This window comes from Chrysemys picta, chromosome 2, assembly GCF_011386835.1.
Source record: "Chrysemys picta bellii isolate R12L10 chromosome 2, ASM1138683v2, whole genome shotgun sequence".
In the NCBI taxonomy this organism is placed as follows: domain Eukaryota; kingdom Metazoa; phylum Chordata; order Testudines; family Emydidae; genus Chrysemys; species Chrysemys picta.
In genome coordinates this window covers 216081012-216102917 of record NC_088792.1, presented here as the reverse complement: position 1 = coordinate 216102917, position 21906 = coordinate 216081012, and the positions used below count along the sequence as shown (strand labels likewise).

The 21906-nt window shown below is 41.6% G+C and overlaps 1 protein-coding gene across 1 annotated transcript in view; it reads right to left on the bottom strand.

Annotated features, from left to right (window-relative positions):
- The window catches only part of MEP1B (meprin A subunit beta), a 33052-nt gene that overhangs the window by 6151 nt on the left and 4995 nt on the right, over window positions 1-21906 (bottom strand). The window contains exons 6-11 of the mRNA XM_065585439.1: window positions 21476-21593; window positions 12124-12302; window positions 10339-10557; window positions 7457-7609; window positions 5278-5493; window positions 203-664 (exon numbers count right to left, since the gene is read on the bottom strand). Of these exons, the coding sequence (XP_065441511.1) occupies window positions 203-664; window positions 5278-5493; window positions 7457-7609; window positions 10339-10557; window positions 12124-12302; window positions 21476-21593 (1347 nt within the window). The remainder of the gene's footprint in view (window positions 1-202; window positions 665-5277; window positions 5494-7456; window positions 7610-10338; window positions 10558-12123; window positions 12303-21475; window positions 21594-21906) is intronic.

The following is a 21906-nucleotide window of genomic DNA, read 5'->3' as shown; positions in this document are numbered from 1 at the left end:
CAATTCCCCTATGTCACTGCTTCCTTCCATTGCACCAAATTCCCTACTAATGTAAATAGGTGAAACTCCATTGAAGACAATGGAGCTGCATCTAATTGTACCAGGAGAGAATTTGACCCATTGTCTTTTTTGTTCTTTTCTTACAAAAGCAAGACAATGTGTTGGATAAACAAAACATTGTAGTCATCAGTTTTTAACTAACCTGTTAATACAGATAGATCTGTTGTTACACTTCTTTGATTTGACATGCGTTGACGAATATCAGGATTTTGATCCAACAGCAGCATAGTAGCTTGTTGCCATTCACAAGGCCACTGCAGATGATCATCATTTACTCCAGAGATTAAGTGCAAATATATCGCTAAGTTAAATGGGTTGTCACTGGTACCATTCACATACAAGCCAACCTGAAAAGCATATCCTTTACTAGAGTAAAAAGGCGGACTGTATATTTTTCTCCCTGCAGGACTTGTATTGAGGAGATGTGTGAAATTTCGTATATGCCAGACATGTTGGGGACACTGTGTTTCTGAAAGGTTAATGTCATCAATAGAGAGGCCTCCATTTGATGAACCATTTCCTTTTACGCCTTCAAATACAATCCTGAATTTCCTTGTGGCCTTCAAAGGAACATGGTAAAGCTGCCAATAATCCAGAGGTGAACCTGAAAAAGATGGCAAACAAAACAGTCAAATGCTGTACAGTATTCAGGACCTGTTACGACATTACACAAAAATTTATTAATTCCACTAGAGTTGAGGTTGTGTCAATATCTCTCTTATAAACGCTGCTTATCATGAAATTTAAATATGCGTGCAGGAGCACATTCTTTTCCCTTCTAATTTTCTAACATATGTTTAGTTCTTTAACACGCACAATATTTACTGAATTTAATAGTGGGAAAAAGTTATTGTTCTTGGAGATTTCTTTTTCTTGATTATATATTTTCCAAAGAATTTGGCAGTGAGCTAATCCAAATGTTGTGATAACTGGACATGCACAAAATATTACCTAGTATCTCTGTAACAAACCTCTCCTAAACAAAATAATCCACCTCTACCAAAACACAGCCCATGCACCTAAACAGCTGCATATCTCAAGAACAGAAAAGGATGGATTTATTTTAAATCAGATCTATTTAAATTACCGATTTTAATCATGATGTAAATCAGCAAGCAAGAAACCTTGATTTAAATACATTTTATTTTTGTTTTGCCTTTGTACCATTTAATTACAGTATTTTCCTAAAGAAAGACTGATTCTCATTGGTTGGTAACCATTAAAACATGTTGATTTGCAACTAAATATAACTTTTGCACTAAATTTGGAGCTTCTTTTTCCTAACCAGGAGAATACGCTATATCTGTACATATTTATTTAAGCAGTTATATAGCTTAATTTATACGTAGTCAGATTATTAATTTTTACATTTTTATATTAGAAAATGGTGAATGATGCATTTCTTGTTTACTAGATTAATTTTTACTTGTGATTTGTGTCAAGCTCTATTTGTATGGAAATTCAAATCAATTAAAATGCACAAGAGCAGCATTTTAATTTTTTTATTAAATAAAAAATAGCTGTGTGTACCTTAAATATTCTAGATGGATAAGGAAAAAAAGTTTATCAAACATTTTGTATTGAAAACTACCTGATTTATTAAGCAAAGGAAATATTATCTATATTTAGTGAATTGAATGGATTATTTCCTATCACCATGTTCTCCAGGATTTTGGAACTAGCAGATCTCATCCTCTCACACCTGTTTTCTTGGTTGCCAACTGCTTTCTTAACTTTGAATTAATTAATCATTGAACTACACCAGTTGAATAAACTGAAATGCAGAAAATATTCTCTGCAGCTGCAGAAGAGTCTACTGCTATCAAACTCTGGTTTAGCATGTCAACAAACTGGTTCCAGGTGCTTAGCCAGTGACTTCCACCAATTCAATGGTTTGACTTCCTTTAAAACTTGGCAGCAAATGTGTATTGCTTAAAGGTTGTTTTTTTGTTTTTGTGTATTTAGTTTAAATGATTAATAGATAATAAATTTAGGCCTTAACATAGGTTTTCAATTTCAAATTTAATTTTAAATAGCTTTGTTTAAAAAAAAAACTGTGCTTAATATACATTTTAAAAAAAATCTGATTTAAATATTTTTTTTTAAATCCATTGACTTATCCACCCTGTACTGCAACCAAATATCCATGAGACAGATTTCAAGAAGTAGGCTGAAGTATATAGAGAGTAAACTTTCTGTCAGGATAGGTTTAGTGAGAGTTAGGGGTTCCCTTTAAATTAACCTGAGGTCTATACAGGCCCTGAGAAGCCCTGATACCCGTTTGTAGGAGAGAAATCTGATAGTGTATGGGGATGCCAAGAGCACCAGAGCAACCAGCAGGTGAGGTTCATGAGGCAATCAAGCACGCAGGAAAAAAAGGCATAGAGGACTTGATATTTGCTACAGGGAAGACCTTGCAAGCAAACAGGTCCAATTAGATATAGGCTATGTCTACACTATGCAGACTATACCCACATAACCATGTCAGCATAACTATGCTGGCATAACCCTGTAGTCACAGCCTGCATTGACAGGTTTTTTCTGTTAGTGTGGGAATACTGCCTCCCTAAATGATTGATAGCTACTATTCTTTCCTCAACATAGCTGCATCTACACTGGGGGGGAAGGGGGCGGTTAGATCGGCATAGCTATGTCCATGGATGTGTGGTGTTTTTCACACCCTTGGTCAACATAGCTATATTGACTAACTTTTAAGTGTAGAACAAGCCTTAGTTGTAAAGGGGAACAAGTCTATTTATTATTATTTAGTATTTATTATTTTTTAGTCTAAAAGAGTAAGCATATGGATAACTGGGTAGTCTATGTATAATTATTATGCATTTACCTTTTCTAATGAGATCTGCTCTGACTTATTAACAATGACAAAAGGTCTTGTGCCTGATCCAAAACCTGATGAATCAATGAAAAAACTTCTGTAGATTTCAATGCATTTTAATTAGTCCTTATATGGGAAATACACTATTGTAGACTGGTCCTGTAAACCTGGAGATTGGTGAGGGTTGTATCAGTTTTAAAGTTTATTATATGTTCAAAAAAGAGGGAGGAAAGAAACAGGAAAGAAACTTGCATATTGAGTAATTTTTTCAAAAGTGCCCAAGTGACTAAGCCCTGTTGATTTCCAGTAGGAGTTAGGTGTCTAAATCACTTAAAACTTTTTTACAGTTGAAAGCTCACAGAATATATCATGCTACGTGTCAACTGCAAATTATGATATGTTATTCACATACTTCTGTGAAGTTAGTCCAAATACTGTTAAATAAATGTCTGGAAATATTTTTTTCCAATTTGATAAGATCCCTCAGACCAGGGCACTAGGCTAATCTTTTAAAGTCACTCCGACTTTTCCATTTTTGTAATATTAATATCTTAACTATTAACATTAATTTGCTCTGCAACTTTTTATGTTGTCTAAGACACATCTACCTGCTGTGACGTTGCACCCCATAAGGCTTTATGGAATATGCTTATGAATGTGTATGTGACATAACTGGAATATGTTTTATGCTACCTATGCCATGTAACATATCTATGTAAAGGTTATGATCTACTGAATCTATTCATCCTATTTGTATGCATGTGTCATTGTTGTATTCGAAGTTATGAATATTGGCTGTGTACGTGCTTGATTTCTAAGTAGCCTTAGTAAAGCATTTCATCAGCTTCCTGAGAAAGGAATGTGCAAGTTAAGTGCCCAATCAAGAAGCACTTAACGGACAATGGATCCTGGAAGGCTCCAATCCACATAAGAAGTCTACTTGAGGATGTTCAAGGCAGCAGGTGAACCATGGTTGCTACCTGTAAGTTCTGAGTCATGCATAGACATGTGACTTGCCCATGTGACTCCAAAACTCCATCTTGGAGCTGGACTTTGCATAGAAGAGAGGAGGGGGTCTCCACCCACAAGAGAAAGTCTGTTCAAACCCCTGGGAGATCCCTCCATTTTGTCTTCAGCTGGCTCCACCCCCAAGGATACCTGAGAGAAACTGGAACAAAAGACAGTAACTACTAGAGGGTGTGTGAATGATTGCTGGACCCAGACTAGAAGGAGGCTAGTCTGTAAAAGGAAGCTTACTGGAACACCTCTGAAGGTGAGATTTTATCTGTATTCAGTTTGCTTACTGTATTAGACATAGAGTCGCGTGTTCTACTTTATTTTGCTTGGTAATTAATACCTGGGGGAGGGAGGGCAAATCAGCTGTGTGTACCTATCAGTGTTATAGAGGGCAAACAATTTATGAGTTTACCCTGTATTATACCCTATATACAGGGTAAACTCATAAATTATTTGCCCTCTATAACACTGATAGAGAGGTATGCACAGGTGATTGCCCCCCCCCCCCCAGGTATTAATACATGCTCTGGGTTAATTAATAACTAAAAAGTGATTTTATTAAATACAGAAAGTAGGATTTAAGTGGTTCCAAGTAGTAACAGACAGAACAAAGTGAATTACCAAGAAAAGTAGAGTTGCATGTTCTACTTTATGTCTAATACAGTAAGCAAACTGAATACAGATAAAACCTCACCCTCAGAGGTGTTCCAGTAAGCTTCCAGTAATCTTTGTACAGGGTAAAACAGATTTATTTAGGGTTTGGACCCCATTGGAGTTGAGCATCTGAGTGTTAAAGACAGGAAAGCTTCTTAACCTGCTTTCAATTAAGCCTACAGCTGTTAGGGGACATGGTTCAGACTTGGGTCTGGGTTTGCAGCAGGCTAGCGAGTCTGGCTCAAACCAGGCAGGGCACTGAAGTCTCAAGCTGCCAGGGCAGGAAAGCAGGGGCAAAAGTAGTCTTGGCACAGCAGTTGGCAGTTCCTAAGGGGTTTCTGTGATCCAACCCATCACACCTGCAATTTCAGATCAGTTACCATGAATGCTTGTGGATCTTTAGCTATGTTAGGTGAGAGAACCATATTGATGATAAGTGCAAGTCAGTTGTAGTACCGACTATATTACTGGAAAATGACTGACTGAGGTTGCATCACATATTATATCCTCAGCTAATAGAATCACTGCAATAACAAGAGAGAAGAAAGCAAATAATGAACCTACAGAGGACAGGAGTTAAAAGATAAACAATGATAAAGGAAAAATGCCACTTCACTATAGTATGCTTTTCCCTCCCAGCAGTCTGTTAAGCATATTGAATATATATCCAACCAGAAGGCACACATTTATAAAGCAACTTTATTTCATACCTTGTATCCTTTCAATGAGTCTTAAACCACTAGTGGAGCTGGCTAAAGCATACTCCCTGACTAAGATGTTCAGCTTATCACTTTCATGACCACTGTTGTAATAATAGAATTGTAAGCACTGAAATCCTCTTTTGGGATACAGAATTCGGCTCTCCAGGGTAGCTGTGTTTCCCACGCTGCCAGCACTGGTATTAAAATGCATGAAGTACCCAGTATCTGTCAAAGGTGCATGAGAAATGCAAAAGAAAAAGAAAGTAGAGTTTTCTGGTTACAGTTTTATTAATATTATTTAACATTACATTGTGATAATGCGTAGGGGACTCAGCGTGTTAGGCCCATTATAAATGTAGTAAATGATTGTCCCTACCTCAAAGACCTTAGAGTCTCTGGGGATACAGTATTGGAGTAAAGAGAATTTTTCTCTTTTGCTGGCTATTTTCCCCATTTGCCTGTCTCTTATTATCCATGTTCCAAATCATAGGCTTTTCGGGTCTAGCCATTTAGGGACATAGGACTCAGGAGCGGATTTACCATGAAACAAGCCGTTCGGTAGCATGGGGCCCCTGATGACAGGGGGCCCCCAAAATGCAGGCCAAATCTCTTCTGACAATCCTCCCCCGAGTCCCGGCAGGCGGCGCAGCAGGGCTCAGGCAGACAGGCTACCTGCATGCTGTGGCCCATGGCCCTATGCTGCTCCTAGAAGCAGCCGGCTGCTGGCATGTCTCTGCACGCCCCTGGTGGGGGAGGGCAGCTCCACGTGCTGCCCCTGCCCTGGGCGGCGCATGGAAACCTGCTGCCCTGCTGCCCTCCTCCCCACAAGGGGCACGCAGAGATGTGCCAGCAGCAGGGCTAAGGCGGCTCCCTGCCCACTCTGCCTCCCTCCCTCCGTGCCGCGCTGCTCCCAGAAGTGGCCGGCTTGTCCCTGTGGCGCCCTGAGTGCTGACTCTGCAGCTCTCATTGGCCGGGAACTGTGCCTGCGGGTAGCGATGCGTGGAAATCCCCTGTCCCCCCTGCCTAGGAGCTGCTGCCGGAGGAGTGTGTGTGCTGGTCGCTTTGGGAGCTGCGCCGCCCAAGGTAAGCGCTGCCCCCTCCTGCACCCCAGCCCAGAGCCCACTCCCTGCACCAAACTTCCTCCCAGAGCCCAATCCCTAACCCCTCCCACACCCAAACCTCTTGCCCCAGCCCAGAGCCCGCACCCAAACTTCCTCCCTGAGCCTGCACCCCTCACCCCCCTCCCACACTCCAACCTCCTGCCCCAGCCCAACCCCCGCACCCAACACCCAAACTCCCTCCCAGAGCCCAACCCCCGCACCTCCTCCTTCACCCCAACCCTCTGCCCCAGTCAAGATACCTCACTTTATTTTCATTTACTTCCCATTATAGGAGGAGGATGAAGAAAAAAAGAATGAAAACAGGGGGGGGGGGAGAAGAGATAAGAAAGAATGTTCTTTTTCTTGGGTGGGTCCTGGGGGGGGGGGGGGGCCTGAAAGTGAAGCTGTGCACAGGGCCCCACTAACTCTAAATCCGCCACTGATAGAACTGCAAGGGGCTTCCTGATCTCTGAGTCTAGTCCCCTGCTATCTCAGGCAACCCCGTCATAGATCCCATTAATAAACTATCAAGCTCTATCTTAAAACTAGTCAAGTTGTTTGCCCCAATGACTCCTTTCCAGATGGCCCATTATTTGCTTGCATACACTACCTGGAGGGTTGGCTGATGCTGTTGAATCAAAACTCATGATGTTTGTTTTGGCAGGCTCAAAACAATCAGTTTTTATTCCCAATGAACTGTTTGCCCAACCCAAATAATATATATTCTCAAATCCCAACCCTTTCCAAAATTACTACTGAGCAGATAATCACAAACAAGAATTTATGGTAATAGCAGAAATATTTTTCATATATCTGAACTACCATGGTTTGTAAATCTTTTTTTAAGCCAGTTAATACATTTTGTATAGTTATCTTGTTTTCTGGCCTTTGGTATAGTAATAAAGCAGAGGAAAGAGATTAGAACTTTCAACCTTCATTAATATCTACAGCAAAAATGACACGTGTCCCTGATAATTTTATGCTGCTTGGTTAAAAATTCATCCTCAGGTGCACTCTGAAGAAGATCAAAGTCACAATTCTGCCCTAGCAGAAAACATTGTCAAGAGATAAGAATTCCTTGACATTACCTTTGCAGTGTCCCATATTGGTATGATCAGTATGTGGGCCAGCAGGTACCTGAGACACACGCTGCCAGTCACTGTTATCTTCTGAACTTTGAATCATGCCACAAACATTTTCAAGTTCAAAACTGCATGTGTCCATAAAGCTTAGTGAGGAGGCTGCAAGATACAAAAGGAAGTAAGTGGTACATCTGAATTCTAGTCTTCCAAAGCTGGTCAGAGAAAATACTAAGACATTAGGCTCCTATGGAATCCTATGCATCCACCAATCCCATCAAAGTCAATATGAGTTGCATGTTTAGCACTTCACATGAGTGGGCCTTTAATTAGCTGTGACAGACTGGAGTGGGAATGACTAATGTAAAGTTTGGGTTCTTTTTCAGCAATCGTGAACATCAAGTGACTCCATCGTATCTGAGAGATCCATTAATCATCTTCTGCATCTCTTAAGTGTTGTATTTATATTGTGCAATAGACAGTTGTTTATAAAAATGATAGCCCAGATCCTCCAGTCCTTACTCAATCAAAATGATGATGGACTCTCCTTCCCCTTCAGACCTCCATCTCCTCCAGTTATCCCAGGCATGGCCACTGGTTTTATCAAAATTTCCCTGATGAATTGGTTAGACTACTAATTTTGGAATATCAGTTGAATGTAACACTAAAGAGCAGTATGGAAGACATGATTTAGCTGGGATTTTAAAAAAATGTAACACAAAAACCTGTTTGCATTTGAAACCTATGATTGCATCAGCCCGTGGAAATTTTGAAAGTTTTGTCTGTCTCATATAAAAATAAACTAAAACCATACTGAGTGAATGCACAACACATGGTTTAATAATAAATATTAAGCAGACTGTAAGGGAAAGTACAGGCCAGATTTAGGTCTCTGTCTAAGCTAGGAGAGAGACTGGTTGAAATCCTGGCCCTGATTAAATCAATAGCAAAACACACATAGACTTCAATAGGCCTATGATTTCTCCCACTGAGTGGATGTGAATGGAGATAAGGATAAGAGATATAGAATGGCACATATGTAGTGAGAAAATAATAAAATGTGGGGAAAAGACAAAGAAAGGGGTGGTATACAATTTACAAAAGGGGAAACGGTCAGAGTTGCAAGAGATAAGGGGAGGACCCAGCTATGATCCCAATTCAACAAAGAATTTAAGGACACTGTGACCGGGCAGAATGGCCCCGCACTGGTAGAGCAGGGGTTAACCCTTCGCTCCTAGCAGAGGAAGCCACGCCCCGGAAGCTCTGCTGGGCATGCTCCAACTGGAGAACAGATATAAAAGCTTGCAGATCAGCTCAGTCTGGGCTGACTGCTGGAGGAGGAGGACGCATGCCGCTAGCTCCTGCAGAGGGAGGGCCTGCAAGCCAGGATCTGGGAGTCAGTCAAGCTGAGGCACTACCTGAGACCCCGACGGAGGACCCCCGCTGCAGACAAACTGGTATTCACAGTAGGAAATGACCCAGGGGAACTATAGAGATAAATGGTGTGAAAGCTGTATTGACGCTCGACGCGTTGCGGGCAGATCCCCGCCGAGCGAGTGGCAAGGAAAGCCTGCCACTACCAGGGCCCTGGGTCGGGGCTCGGTGGAGAGGGAGGGTCCAAGTCCCCCTACCCCCTCATCCCAAACCATGAGGGATCTTATATGGAGTCTGGCTGCTAGGCCGTGCTACCCTGCTCGAAAGGGAGGTTATATGGACTCTAGCTGCTAGGCTGCACTACCCTGCTCGAAAGGGAGGTTATATGGACTCTGGCTGCTAGGCCATGCTATCTCGCTCGTAAGGGAAGTTATATAGACTCCAACCGCTAGGTCATGCTACTGCTCCAGACAGGGGAACAGTAGAGAGGGAGACCAAAAGACCGTAACTGGCTGCCTGCAGAGGGGCGGCCACAAGGATTGGAGAGTGGTGAGGTGCCGACACCCCATCCTACCCCTGACTCAAGGGGGCGCTGCGGTGCCAGGCCCACCACAGACACCCTTAAATTTTAAGCACATATGTAAGTCCCACTGACCTCAAGTGCTTCATGTGCCTAAAGTGTGTTGCTGAACTGGGACTTAAGCAAGCAAAGAGATTTTTACTAGGCGCTTGTAGAATTTTAATGCTCATACTTATTGTAAAATGTTTTTTGAAACCATAATTGTTTTTTTTTTAAACATAATGTCTAATGATGCATGATTTGCTTATTGTTGTGGTGAGGTTACCAAAAAAGTTATGATCTGCAGGCCAGCGTATACTTATCTGAATTGGTTTAGCCAATCACAATTACAGATTTTTAATCCCCTTTGATAATGGAACCATATACTATAATTCTCCCTCCATTGTTTTCATTCCTCTTCTTGAATTACCTGGCCTATGTGCAGAGGTACTGGTCTTGCACTATCACCATGTATTTTCTTCAGAGAAACCCCCCGCAGTGTAATTTGATGAGACACACTCTATATCTCCCAAATTGTGATAGGTAATGGTGCAGCCAATGCAGATATAATAGAGACAGCAGAGATGTGAATTTTTCTACAGTGTCTATCGCAACTGCTGGGGAATCAAAAAACTCTGTACAGTAAAGTATGTCTTAAAAAAAACAACCACCCAAGGGATAACCCAAATCAGCTGCCTAGAAAAGGTGTTCTTTAACTAAAGGTCAAATAAAATTTCACTGGAAGCTTTGCATTGCCTCCTAAACAGCAGGACTCCTGCAGGTGTGGTCTGTTATTTCTGTCTGTCTTAATTGTACTGATATTTCTGGTGCTGTTAACACACCCACTTTTCTAAACCGTTAGCTTCTCTTTTACCTGTGCTGGATACATTTTTCTTGATTTCTTCCATATAATGGACAGAAAAAGCAACAATGATTCAAGAGAACTTGAAAAACTTACTGCAATTGTATAGGCGATTTAGCTTCTGGAGATCATAATCACTGAAATCCATTCGTTGCCCAATCACATCCATGAATTCTGGTATGTTAGTTACTATGGTTGGTTCAGTTCCATTCATGAATGCCGTTTTACTGTAGTGCATCACAGAAGTGTAATCGTAAGGAACGTTCAGGGCGCTTGATGTTTTATCATCATATGTATTGAAATTGTGTTCTTTACCTAATGAAGAAAATGAAAGGAGAGAGAATTGATCAATCAGGATATAAAAGTTACCTAAAATACGTATATGTACAGTCTGCTTTTATATTAAGAAAACTGTGTAATTTAAGGGTTTTAGGACTGAGTCATAGATTTTTAAGGGCAAAAGGGAGCACTATGATTTTTTTAGTCTGCCCTGCTGCATAACACTGACCATAGAATTTTACCGCATGATTCCTGCATCAAACCCACAACTTCTCATTAAACTATAGCATATCTTTTGGACCTCCAGTCTTGATTTCAAGACTTCAGGTGATGAAGACTCTACCACAATCCTAGGTAAGTTGTTTCAATGATTATTTACCATCACTGTAAAAAAAATACTTTATTTCTGGTCTGAAATGTTTGTAGTTTCAGCTTCTGACCATTGAAACTTTTGACTTTGTTGGTTTAATATAAAACGTCTAACTCCAGTACGCATGTTGCACCAGTAGCATACACGCAGGATGTCTGTTCTGTTTTCAGTTTGCATTGTGTGACACATGGTGGTAATTTGCTGTGAACTGATGGAATAGCATTTTTGGGGCAGAGATACATGGTCCTTTGCTTCAGAGCAGGGCAGGAATTGGGGTACGTTGTTGCAGGCATGACTGGGGCTGGCTCTTCAGCTGTCTGGCATCAAGGTCCTGGATCCCCAAAAGATCCTGGCTCTTAGGGGACAGCTCCTCTCTAGCATAGGTGCAGACTCCATGGGTGCTCTGGGGCTGGAGCACCGATGGGAAAAATAGTGGGTGCTCAGCACCCATGGATGGTCCTACTGATGTGCTCCTCCCCTTCTCACTCCCCTCCCATGCCTCCCACGATCAGCAGTTCAGCAGCATGCAGGAGGTGCTGGTGGGAGAGGGGAAGAGCGGGGATAGGAAGAGGTGGAGCAGGGTGGGGCCTTGGGAGAAGGGGTGTAGTGGGGGAGGGGTCTGGGGCAGAGCAGGGGTCGAGCACTCTCCGGGGAACTCAAAGTCGGCGCCTCTGCTCTCTAGTATCCTCCCGCTCATCCTCTAGTGGACCTTGCTGATTGTCCTCAGTGTCGGGGGAGAGTGCAGCCGGCAGGCTCCACATGGTGTCTTGGATGGGTAGTGCTATAATTGTGTAGGACAGGGGTGGCCAACCTGTGGCTCCGGAACCACAAGCGGCTTTTCAGAAGTTAATATGCGGCTCCTTGTATAGGCCCCAACTCCGGGGCTGGAGCTACAGGCACCAACTTTCCAATGTGCTGGGGGGTGCTCATTGCTCAACCCCTACTCCAAAGTGCTCCCTTACTCTGGGTATTGCACCTGGCACAATGAGGCCCCAATCCTGCATTGAGGCTTCCAGGAAATACCTTGATACAGATGATAATAATAATTGAGGTCTATTGCCCTAATTAGAGTCCCTTAACATTTATCTCTTTGGTGTGGGTAGTTGTTAAAATAAAAAAATTGAGGTGAAGGAATTATATTTTTAAAACCCTACTGTAGCTGTATGAGATGTTACACAGATTAGTCTTCTCCATTGCCTTAAGTGAAAAGAACGCAAATGAAAATAGTTTACCAGACTGAATTCTGTCTCGCATTATGGAGACATAATCATCCCGGTCGGATCGTGATTGCTCATGCCAGAATCCAAGTGCATGAAGGAACTCATGTTGAATAGTCCCAATCCTGTCGCAGTTGGCTCCAATTGAGAGTTGCTGCTTCCCTTGTTGGCGGTTCCCTACAGAGGACCAGCAACTAATAATAAAATAAAATGCAGGACAGGTCTGAGAAATACATAACTAGTATCCCCCAATAATCTTTTTAATCAGTCTGTTCTGACAGATACAGTTTAAATGTAAGAGTTACAAAGTTTTATGAAATAATGTGTTTGCTACACAGAGAACGCATTTCTTTTTTTCTATAATGTATTCTGGTTTAATCTATCTGGAGTTAGTTCTTCAGACTTGTCCCTTCCTCTAATATTCAGTTTAGTGGTTTTCACTGTTTGTGTCTGTCTGGAACTTGTTTTGTTTCTATTGGTTTATTTCTTTAACAGGAAAATGTCACAATACTAATGACAGAAAGGGTTGATGAGATTTTCATTGATACTGCAAAAACCCCAGAAATGAGGAGCCACATAAAATTTTGCCAGAAAGGTGATTCCCCTGGAAAATGTTAAGAGACAACATTCAGGCCATCTAATTATTTTTTTAATTAAGGATTTCCCCCCCACCCTTAATGAAATTAGTTGTTTGTGGAAGATGCTGGCATTGGCAGCCCTGAAGAATGAAGCCATCTGTATAGCCTTAAAAATAGGGAGACAAGTTGAGTCAGGTAATATCTTTTATTAGACCAACTTCTGTTGGTGAGAGACGACTTTTTGGTTCTGAAGGAACTCAAATATAAAATTGTAGAACTAATTGTGGTATGTAACCTAGCACTTAAATCAGCTTCTGTACCAGATGACTAGAGGATAGCTAATACGACACCAATTTTTTAAAAAAGGCTCCAGAGGCACTCCTGGCAATTACAGGCTGGTAAGACTAACTTCAGTACCAGGCAAATTGGTTGAAACTATAGTAAAGAACATAATTGTGTTAAACATATTGTGTTCCATACAGCTTTTGTAAAGGGGAATCATGTCTCACCATTAGAATTCTTTGAAGGAGTCAACAAACATATGGACAAGGGCAATCCAGTGGATATAGTGTACTTGGACTTTCAGAAAGACTTTGACAAGGTCCCTCACAGAAGGGAAACTAAACAGTTTTATGCAAACTAAACAGTCCTGGGATAAGAGGGTAGGTACTCTCATGGATCAGTGCTGTTCAATGTATTTATAAATGATCTAGAAAAAAGGGGGAAACAGAAATGTAGCAAAGTTTGCAGATGATACAAAATTACTGAAGATAGTCCAAAGCTGACAGTGAAGAATTACAAAGGAATCTCACAAAACTGTGTAACTGAACAACAAAATGCCAGATTAAATTCAATGTTAATAAATGCAATGTAATGTAATGCATACTGGAAAACATAATCCCAACTACACATGCTAAATGATGGGGTCTACATTAGCTGTTACTGCTCAAGAAAGAGATCTTGGAGTCATTGTGGATAGTTTGTGCAGCATCAGTCAAAAAAAGTTAACAATGTTGGGAATCATAGTGCCACAATATAAATTCACAGTATGCCCACACCTTGAATACTACATGAAGTTCCAGTCTCCTCGTCTCAAAAATGTTGTTAGAAATGGAAAAGGTACAGCGAAGGCCAACAAAAATGATTAGGTGTATGTCACAGCTTCCATAGGAGGAGAGATTAAAAAGACTGGAACTGTTCATCTTAGAAAAGAAAAGACAAAGGGGTGATATGATAGAGGTCTATAAAATCATGGATGGGGTGGAAAAAGGGAATTAAGGAAGTGTTATTTACCCCTTCACATTACTCAAGAACCAGGAGTCACCCAATAAAATTAATAGGCAGCAGGCTTAAAACAAACAAAAGAAAGTACTTCTTCATACAGCACACAGTCTACCCAGTGCTTACAACGTTTTGGCACCTGAGGCCGGGAGCTCAAATGATGCCCCCTCGCTTGGGCCAAAACTTTGAAAGGGCTCAATTCTGCCTTCTTCCTGTTCTACTCCTCTCATGGTACTGTTCTGCTACCTACTTCAATAAAGGAGAACTAACAACTTAAAATGCCTTGTTCAAAAATGTTAAGTAACTCTTAACTTTCAAACACCTGAACAGCAAATGTAACTTTTCTTGTCTGCATAGTAAACACTGGCATTTTTATCTGTTTGAATAATCAAAGTGGTGCTTTCTGTGCCTTCTTGGTTGCAAAGATTTGAACTGCTTCCTGAAGGTCCACAGTCTGGGCCAGCTCATGCTCTACTGAGATGGTTGCAAGGCCGAACAGCCTCTCCTGTGTCATTGTGGAGCATAGATGTGTTTTTATTAACTTCAACTTGGAGAAGTTGCATTCTCCACTGGCAACTGTTACAGGAAGTGTTAGAAGTATGCGCAGAGCAACAAAAGCATTTGGAAAGAGGGTGGTCATCTTATTTGTGCACATATATTCCAGAACAGCCTTTGGAGTTGATCCCGCTGAAATGTATCTTGAAAGGGCTTTCAGTTCATCACCTAAATCACTCGCATCAATATTGCACATGTCATCATGTGTCAACACTGTCTCTAGTGCCCTGCATTGCTGGTGTAGGTCATATTCAGGTATGGTGAGGAGTTTTGGAATATCATACAACATCCCAAATATACTGCTGTGTTCCTTGAGCTGCATGAAACCTTCAACTGACTGTATTGCACAATCTAGCACCTGGTTAAAGAATTCAACTTTGAATTGTTGTTTGTGGTATTCTCAATAAATGCTGTGTATTTACCTTCCTCTATAAAGATCCCGTGTGCTTTGTATGAGCATAACACCATTGCTCCAGATATATCAGTCAACACCTTGGAGTCTCTTGCTTACAACATTTATTTCAAACAGTATGTCATGCCACAACACTAAGCCACACAGAAATTTGAAGTTATGTATGTTTCTGGTGATTCCATTTCCCTCTGCCACTGTTCTCCCATGAACAGTTCCTGTCATAGCATTATCCTCCATAATGGCAACTATGGCATTATCTATCTTCCCAATTTGGTGTTTGATAGGCTTTATCGCCTCCACTCAACTTTCCCATTGTGTGGCTTCAGTGTCAGAGACTGCATTACTGACCACCGTGTTCAATGAATGAGAACTGCATGGGACAAAAAAAGCTCAAGGGTTTAACTCTCAGATCCGTGTCTGCACTCCTCTGTTCTTTCCTCTCATGTTGGCATCATTATCGTAGCCCTGACCTCTCATGTCAGCTATCACAATTCCCGTATCTTCCAACTTTTTAAGAAGCACATTTGTCATACCAGCTCTTGTAGTATCATCGATGTCAATAAATTCTAGAAAATGCTCTCTGACAGTCACCATTGAAGGGACATTTTCACTAGGTTCTGTTACAAAATGCACCATTCAAGTCATTTGTTCCATATGGCTGATGTCAGGTGTGCAGTCCAGAATAACAGAGTAATATCTTGCTGACTTCAGATCTGCCACAATCTTATGTTTGACTTTTGTTGCCAGTAACTGTATGATCTCATTTTGAATTGTTTTTCCAATGTAGTGATGTGTGTACATTTCTTGGGTGGTGACTCTTCTTAGATGCTCTTGGAGTACAGCATCAAACTTAGCCATCAGCTCCACAATTTTAAGGAAGTTTCCATTGTTTGGCACATGCAGCTGATCTGAAGTGCCACGCAGTGCTAGGCTTTGGGTAGCAAGCATTCTCACAATGACAATGAGCCTTTTCAGAACATTTTGCCAGTAAAGAGACTCTGATGTAATCTTCTCTTGATACTGATCATCTATGGTGGCCTTTAACCTTAGTCTCATCTCAAGCTCTTTCCACCTACAGAATTCTCTGTGGTGATTTGCTGCCTTCTCATGGCATGCCAGATTTTTCCAGTCCTTTGTTCCTGTAGAACCCAATGTGGCTGGAACATTAGACAGGAAGAATCTGCAACAAAAACAGTATGCAGCTTTCTGGGTTTTTGAGTACATAAGCCATGGCCTCTCCACCTTGTCACCGTTGGGGATTGCACACCAGTAATATGTTGGATGGAAACTTCTATTTTCATTGTCTTTGGGGAACTTGAAGTTTTTCACTTGCTGGGTCCCGTGCAGTATAAGGAAGTCCCTCAGGCTACTGCTCAAGTGGGTCCACAGTCCTGGATCATCTAGACTTAAGGAACTAAACTCAGCAGCAACTGTTTCTTGCGCCTCCACCACACTCTTCTCTGATCTACACTTTTCTTCAGGAATGTGCATGGTTACATCCATTTGAGATGGAGATGTGGATCCTGCAGTAGCTGCCAGGTCACCTGCACTCTGACTAACTGGAAGATCAGGCATCTCCTCACCACTCACATCCTCACTGGGGCTGGAAGGCTCACCGTGAGCATTTGTGTCTATGTATCTCAGGAGAGCACCTTCCTGCTTAGATAGAAAAGCTTCCTTTTGCTTTCTTTCTTTTTCTGAATGCTGCCCCAGAGGGGCATTTTCTTCTTTCACTCATGACTGCTGTTCTGGGCCATCTATAGTGACTCTCAACACTCAGTTGAAGGGGACAAATAAGCAGGCTGGTAGCAGGGCCTGAGTGAGGGAAGATATCAGCGTCTTAAAGGCCTAACTGGCTCCTAATACTTCAGTTGACTACCTATTCTCCTCAAGTGGGTTCAGGGAAGCAGCAGGAAACAGGAAGCTCCCTGAGAAGCTGGTGTTAATCAGTCCAGGCTCCTGGGGGTGCTAGAGAGGTACATAATAGGCTCCTCCTCCTCTCTCTCCCTGCAGCTCCTGCTGCTTTCTGTTATTCCCTCTCACCTTTTCTTCTGCCTGCCTGTTATGTCTCTTGTGCCCTCCTTCCTCCAGCACAGCACTCCACCATCTTTGTGCATCTAGAGCAGAGAGAATACATATGCACCAGCAGCAGACACAATTTGCTACACTCTGGGTCCTAGTGGCACCCTCCACACAGTCTGGCACCTGAGGCGGCCACCGCAGTTTGCGTCATGGTAAGGCCAGCCCTGAGTCTACCTGTGGAACTTGTAATCATTGGGTTAAAAATATAATTAGATAAGTTCCTGGAGGAAAAGTCCATCTTGACTAATTGACCCCTATTCTCTGGGTGTCCTTAAGCCTCTGATTGCCAGATGCTGTGACTGGATGACAGGGGGTCACTTGATAACTGGCATGTTCTTTTAATTCCCTCTGGGGCACCTGGCATTGGCCACTGTTGGAAGACAGCTGGGCTAGATGGACCATTGGGCTGAGCCAGTATGGCCAGTCTTATGAGCTTACACAGAGCTGTTCTTCAGGTCAGCAGTAGTCCAGAGTCCTGACAATGTGCTGCAACCTTTACCTAAAGAGAGCAGGTAGTTCCTCAGTCATCGAGTTCTTGATCTCTGTTGTGATGTTACTAACAAGAGTGTGAAGTGTAACGATCGTTTGTGATGTGGAGACATTTCCATTAAGAACTGACTGAGACCATCAACTCATTTCACACACAACAGCAATCAGATGGTAACAATTTTCTCTTGTTACTGATGTCATTTGAATTTAAAAAGACAACCTAGACATTAAAATACTCCATATCCCCTTATTAATCTACTTCCCCACCTCTCAATGCATCTTTTATGGAGGCAAGCAAATCGGATACATGTATGTAAAAGAGGGGATTCGTCAAATCTTTTCAGGGGTGATAAAGTTTTATGGATCTGTTTGTCATCCCCATGAAGTTTACGCTGCTGCCCAAACTACACCCTTTAGACTAGGGTTATTTAATCTGCAGACATAGGAGACTTGACTGAAACAATCAGTTATGTAGGACAGAGTGAAAAGTGATCAGTTCTTGCCTTTTTTTACCCTGTCCTATAATAGAACATGGGCACACAGGGAAACAAAAGGGCAGTAAGGATGGAACCAATTTGAAAAAGTACCCGTTGAAACTTGCCAGCCAAGAGGCTATAAAGTCATAAATTTTAGATGCATTTTTTAAAGTATATGACTATCAATAACTTTTACTGATAAACTAATCAAAATGATAAGGGTAATCAAACTAACTGTGTAAGCATATAAGGAAGGAATTTCTCCTTAAGCACAGCATTGCATAACTTAGCAATGAAGGCTAGATACATTACCAGACTAGATGGGCCAATGCTTTTGTCTGCTATGGCAAATTCACCTCTAATAGAGGTACAAAAAGGAACATGATGACAATTGGACCTCTAACAGAGTGAATGCCAGTGAAAATGAGGTAGGATCTGAGCCTAAAATAGGGAAAGAACAAGTCAAAAATTACTTAGGCAAGTTAGATGTCTTCAAATCACCAGGGCCTGATGAAATACATCCTAGAATACTTAAGGAGCTGACTGAGGAGATATCTGAGCCATTAGCAATTATCTTTGAAAAGTCATGGAAGACGGGAGACATTCCAGAAGATTGGAAAAGGGCAAATATAGTGCCCATCTATAAAAAGGGGAAATAAGGACAACCCGAGGGATTACAGACCAGTCAGCTTAACTTCTGTACCCGGAAAGATAATGGAGCAAATAATTAAACAATCAATTTGCAAACATCTAGAAGATAAGGGGATAAATTCCCAGAGAGTAGTTATTAGTGGTTCACAGTCATGCTGAATGGGCATAATGAGTGAGGTCCGGCAGGGATCGGTTCTGGGTCCTGTTCTGTTCAATATCTTAATCAACAATTTAGATAATGGCATAGAGAGTACACTTATAAAGTTTGTGCATAATACCAAGCTAGGAGGGGTTGCAAGTGCTTTGGAGGACAGGATTAAAATTCAAAATGATCTGAACAAACTGGAGAAATGGTCTGAAGGAAATAGGATGAAATTCAATAAGAACAAATGCGAAGTACTCCCCTTAGGAAGGAACAATTAGTTGCACACATACAAAATGGGAAATGACTGCCTAGGAAGGAGTACTGTGGAAAGGGATCTTGGGGTCAGAGTGGACCACAAGCTAAATATGAGTCAACAGTAGAACGCTGTTGCAAAAAAAAAACATCATTCTGGAATATATTAGCAGGAGTATTGTAAGCAAGACATGAGAAGTAATTCTTCCGCTCTACTCTGCGCTGATTAGGCCTCAACTGGAGTATTGTGTCCAGTTCTGGGCACCACGTTTCAGGAAAGATGTGGATAAATTGGAGAAAGTTCAGAGAAGAGCAACAAAAATGATTAAAAGTCTAGAAAACATGACCTATGAGGGAAGATTGAAAAAATTGGGTTTGTTTAGTCTGGAGAAGAGAAGACTGAGAGGGGACATGATAACAGTTTTCAAGTACATAAAAGGTTGTTACAAGGAGGAGGGAGAAAAATTGTTCTTAACCTCTGAGGGTAGGACAAGAAGCAATGGGTTTAAATTGCAGCAAGGGCGGTTTAGGTTGGACATTAGGAAAAACTTCCTAACTGTCAGAGTATTTAAGCACTGGAATAAATTGCCAAGGGAGGTTGTGGAATCTCCATCATTGGGGATTTTTAAGAGCAGGTTAGACAAACACCTGTCAGGGGTGGTCTAGATAATACTTAGTTCTGCCTTGAGTGCAAGGGACTAGACTAGATGACCTCTTGGGGTCCCTTCCAGTTCTAAGATTCTATGATAATGATGTTTATTAAACACCATTGGCTAAATCTTGCAATTCTTACTGTTGAAGTCAGTGGGAGTTCAGAAGTCCAGGATTTAGCCCTATATGGTCTTTTTGATCTGACTGCTAAAACATCTGGATTTATTAGCATGGAAAATTCATAGGTCTAGGACCATAGATTCATAGGTTAGATTCATAGATTCACAGCCTTTCAATGCCTAATGTTTAGACGTTCTGCCAGCTAGTGGAGTCCACAACTCTGAGTTAGGTGTCCAGGCTCCCAGTCCCTGTATAATGCATGAGGAGAGTCAGATGCCAAGAATAGGATCCACCAAAGCCCAGCATGGTACTGAGTGGGGAGACGCCTAAGCTAACAAGTAGAAAGTGCAGAGGAGAGGATTGGTTGGCCTAAGCCCCACTCCTCAAAAGGAGGTAGACATCTCAAATAATACCTGTTCCACTTTGTATCAATAGTCATTAGAACAAGGCATGGAACGTGCACCTCACACATCCCAGGTGGGATGGGTAGTTTCAAGAGTCATTATCATTGTCTCTCTGGCCCAATGCCTTACGTATTTCATACAAGGTGGAAGAGATTCAACAGGAGAGACTGAGAGACAGGCATCCCTGAATACTTTTTAGTGTAGTGGGTAGGGCAGTCACCTCTCAGGTGGGAGACCTCACTTCAGATTCCTGCTCCACATCAGACAGATGTGGGATTTGAACCTGACTCTCCCCCCTCCTGGGTGCATGTGCTAATCATTGGGCTAAAAGTTACAAGGAGGTGGCACCACTAATAGTGTTTCATGTGAAGCCTGATCTACTAGGCTTGCTCTCAATATGCCTTCTGGAATGGGGCCCACAAGCAAGATAGATGGGGCAATGCCTAGTTTGAAGATCTTGCTGGGGCATGGATGTGAGCTGGGTATGAGGACTGAAGTGGCTGTGTGCATGTCCAGTAGCTGAAATTTAGGTAACTACAGGGTTAGGTGGCAGCTGAGTGGAGGTTTTGAGGCTCTATATTTTGGAGTTAGGTGCCTAAATCCCTTTGTGGTTCTAGCCCATAGCATTCAGATCATACTTGCACCTTGGTGGTTCACAATTAGTACACAGGTCTCTAAAGTAAAATATTTATAGTGATAAATAGTCTGGGGCTGACTTTGTATTATTTTCCAGACACAGGTGGGAGTCAAAACAACCCTGCTATGTCACTACCCATATGTAATTCCCTTTATTATGGTTGGAAATTTTGCAGTCCTGCAGTCTAGGTTATGGCATTCCCTCTGTGGGGAATTTTTTTTTATAAGGCAAATTTAGTATGAGAACATGAGAATAGAACTTCATATGCTCAAAGGCCAAACAAGAAAAAATGATTTGATCAAATAGCTTGATTTACCATGAAAGGTAAGGTACCATGTCTGTTAAGGCTTCAGTTCTGTACTCAGTTGCATCGGTACAACTTCCATTGGGTCCTAGAGTGTTTGTTTGCAAACAAGTATAATAAGGGAAAACTTAACCTTTACCAAGTTCATACCACGTTTTGGACTATTATACTTTCCAGTGTGTAAAATCTGAGAAATGACTAGGTTGAGATAAGGAATTATATTCAGTATATTAGTATGTTCTCCAGTTTTTGGAGAACATGCTAATTAGTGCACATAAAATTGGCCATTTTGCCAAATGAAATGAGAATTTGTCACATTTTTCCTCTTACCCACTGCCCTTGAACACTGATATATAATTTTTTTCTCCTTCCCAAGGTTTGAAGTCGATACAGGTTTTTAGGCGATACCGTTCAAATGCTTTGAGGATAAGTCCTTTAGCATTCATTTCTGTAAGGGAAACAAATAGCATTGTTATAAATATAAGGCCAAATCCTGAGGTCCTTGCTGAGCTTTTATAGACCTCACTCTGACAAACTGCTATTAAAATCTTGGAGTTTTGACAGATTAAGGATTGAGCAAAAATTCAGTAAAGGCCTAAGAATCTAGACTGCTGGAAAATTGGATTCTACCTTTGTAGACATTTGTTTAAACATAATACAATACGTTTCATGGGTGACTTTCATGTATACAATATAAGATGATGAGTACATAATGCTTGATCCTGACAGTTGCTGAGTGCTCTCAACTGCAACTGACTTCA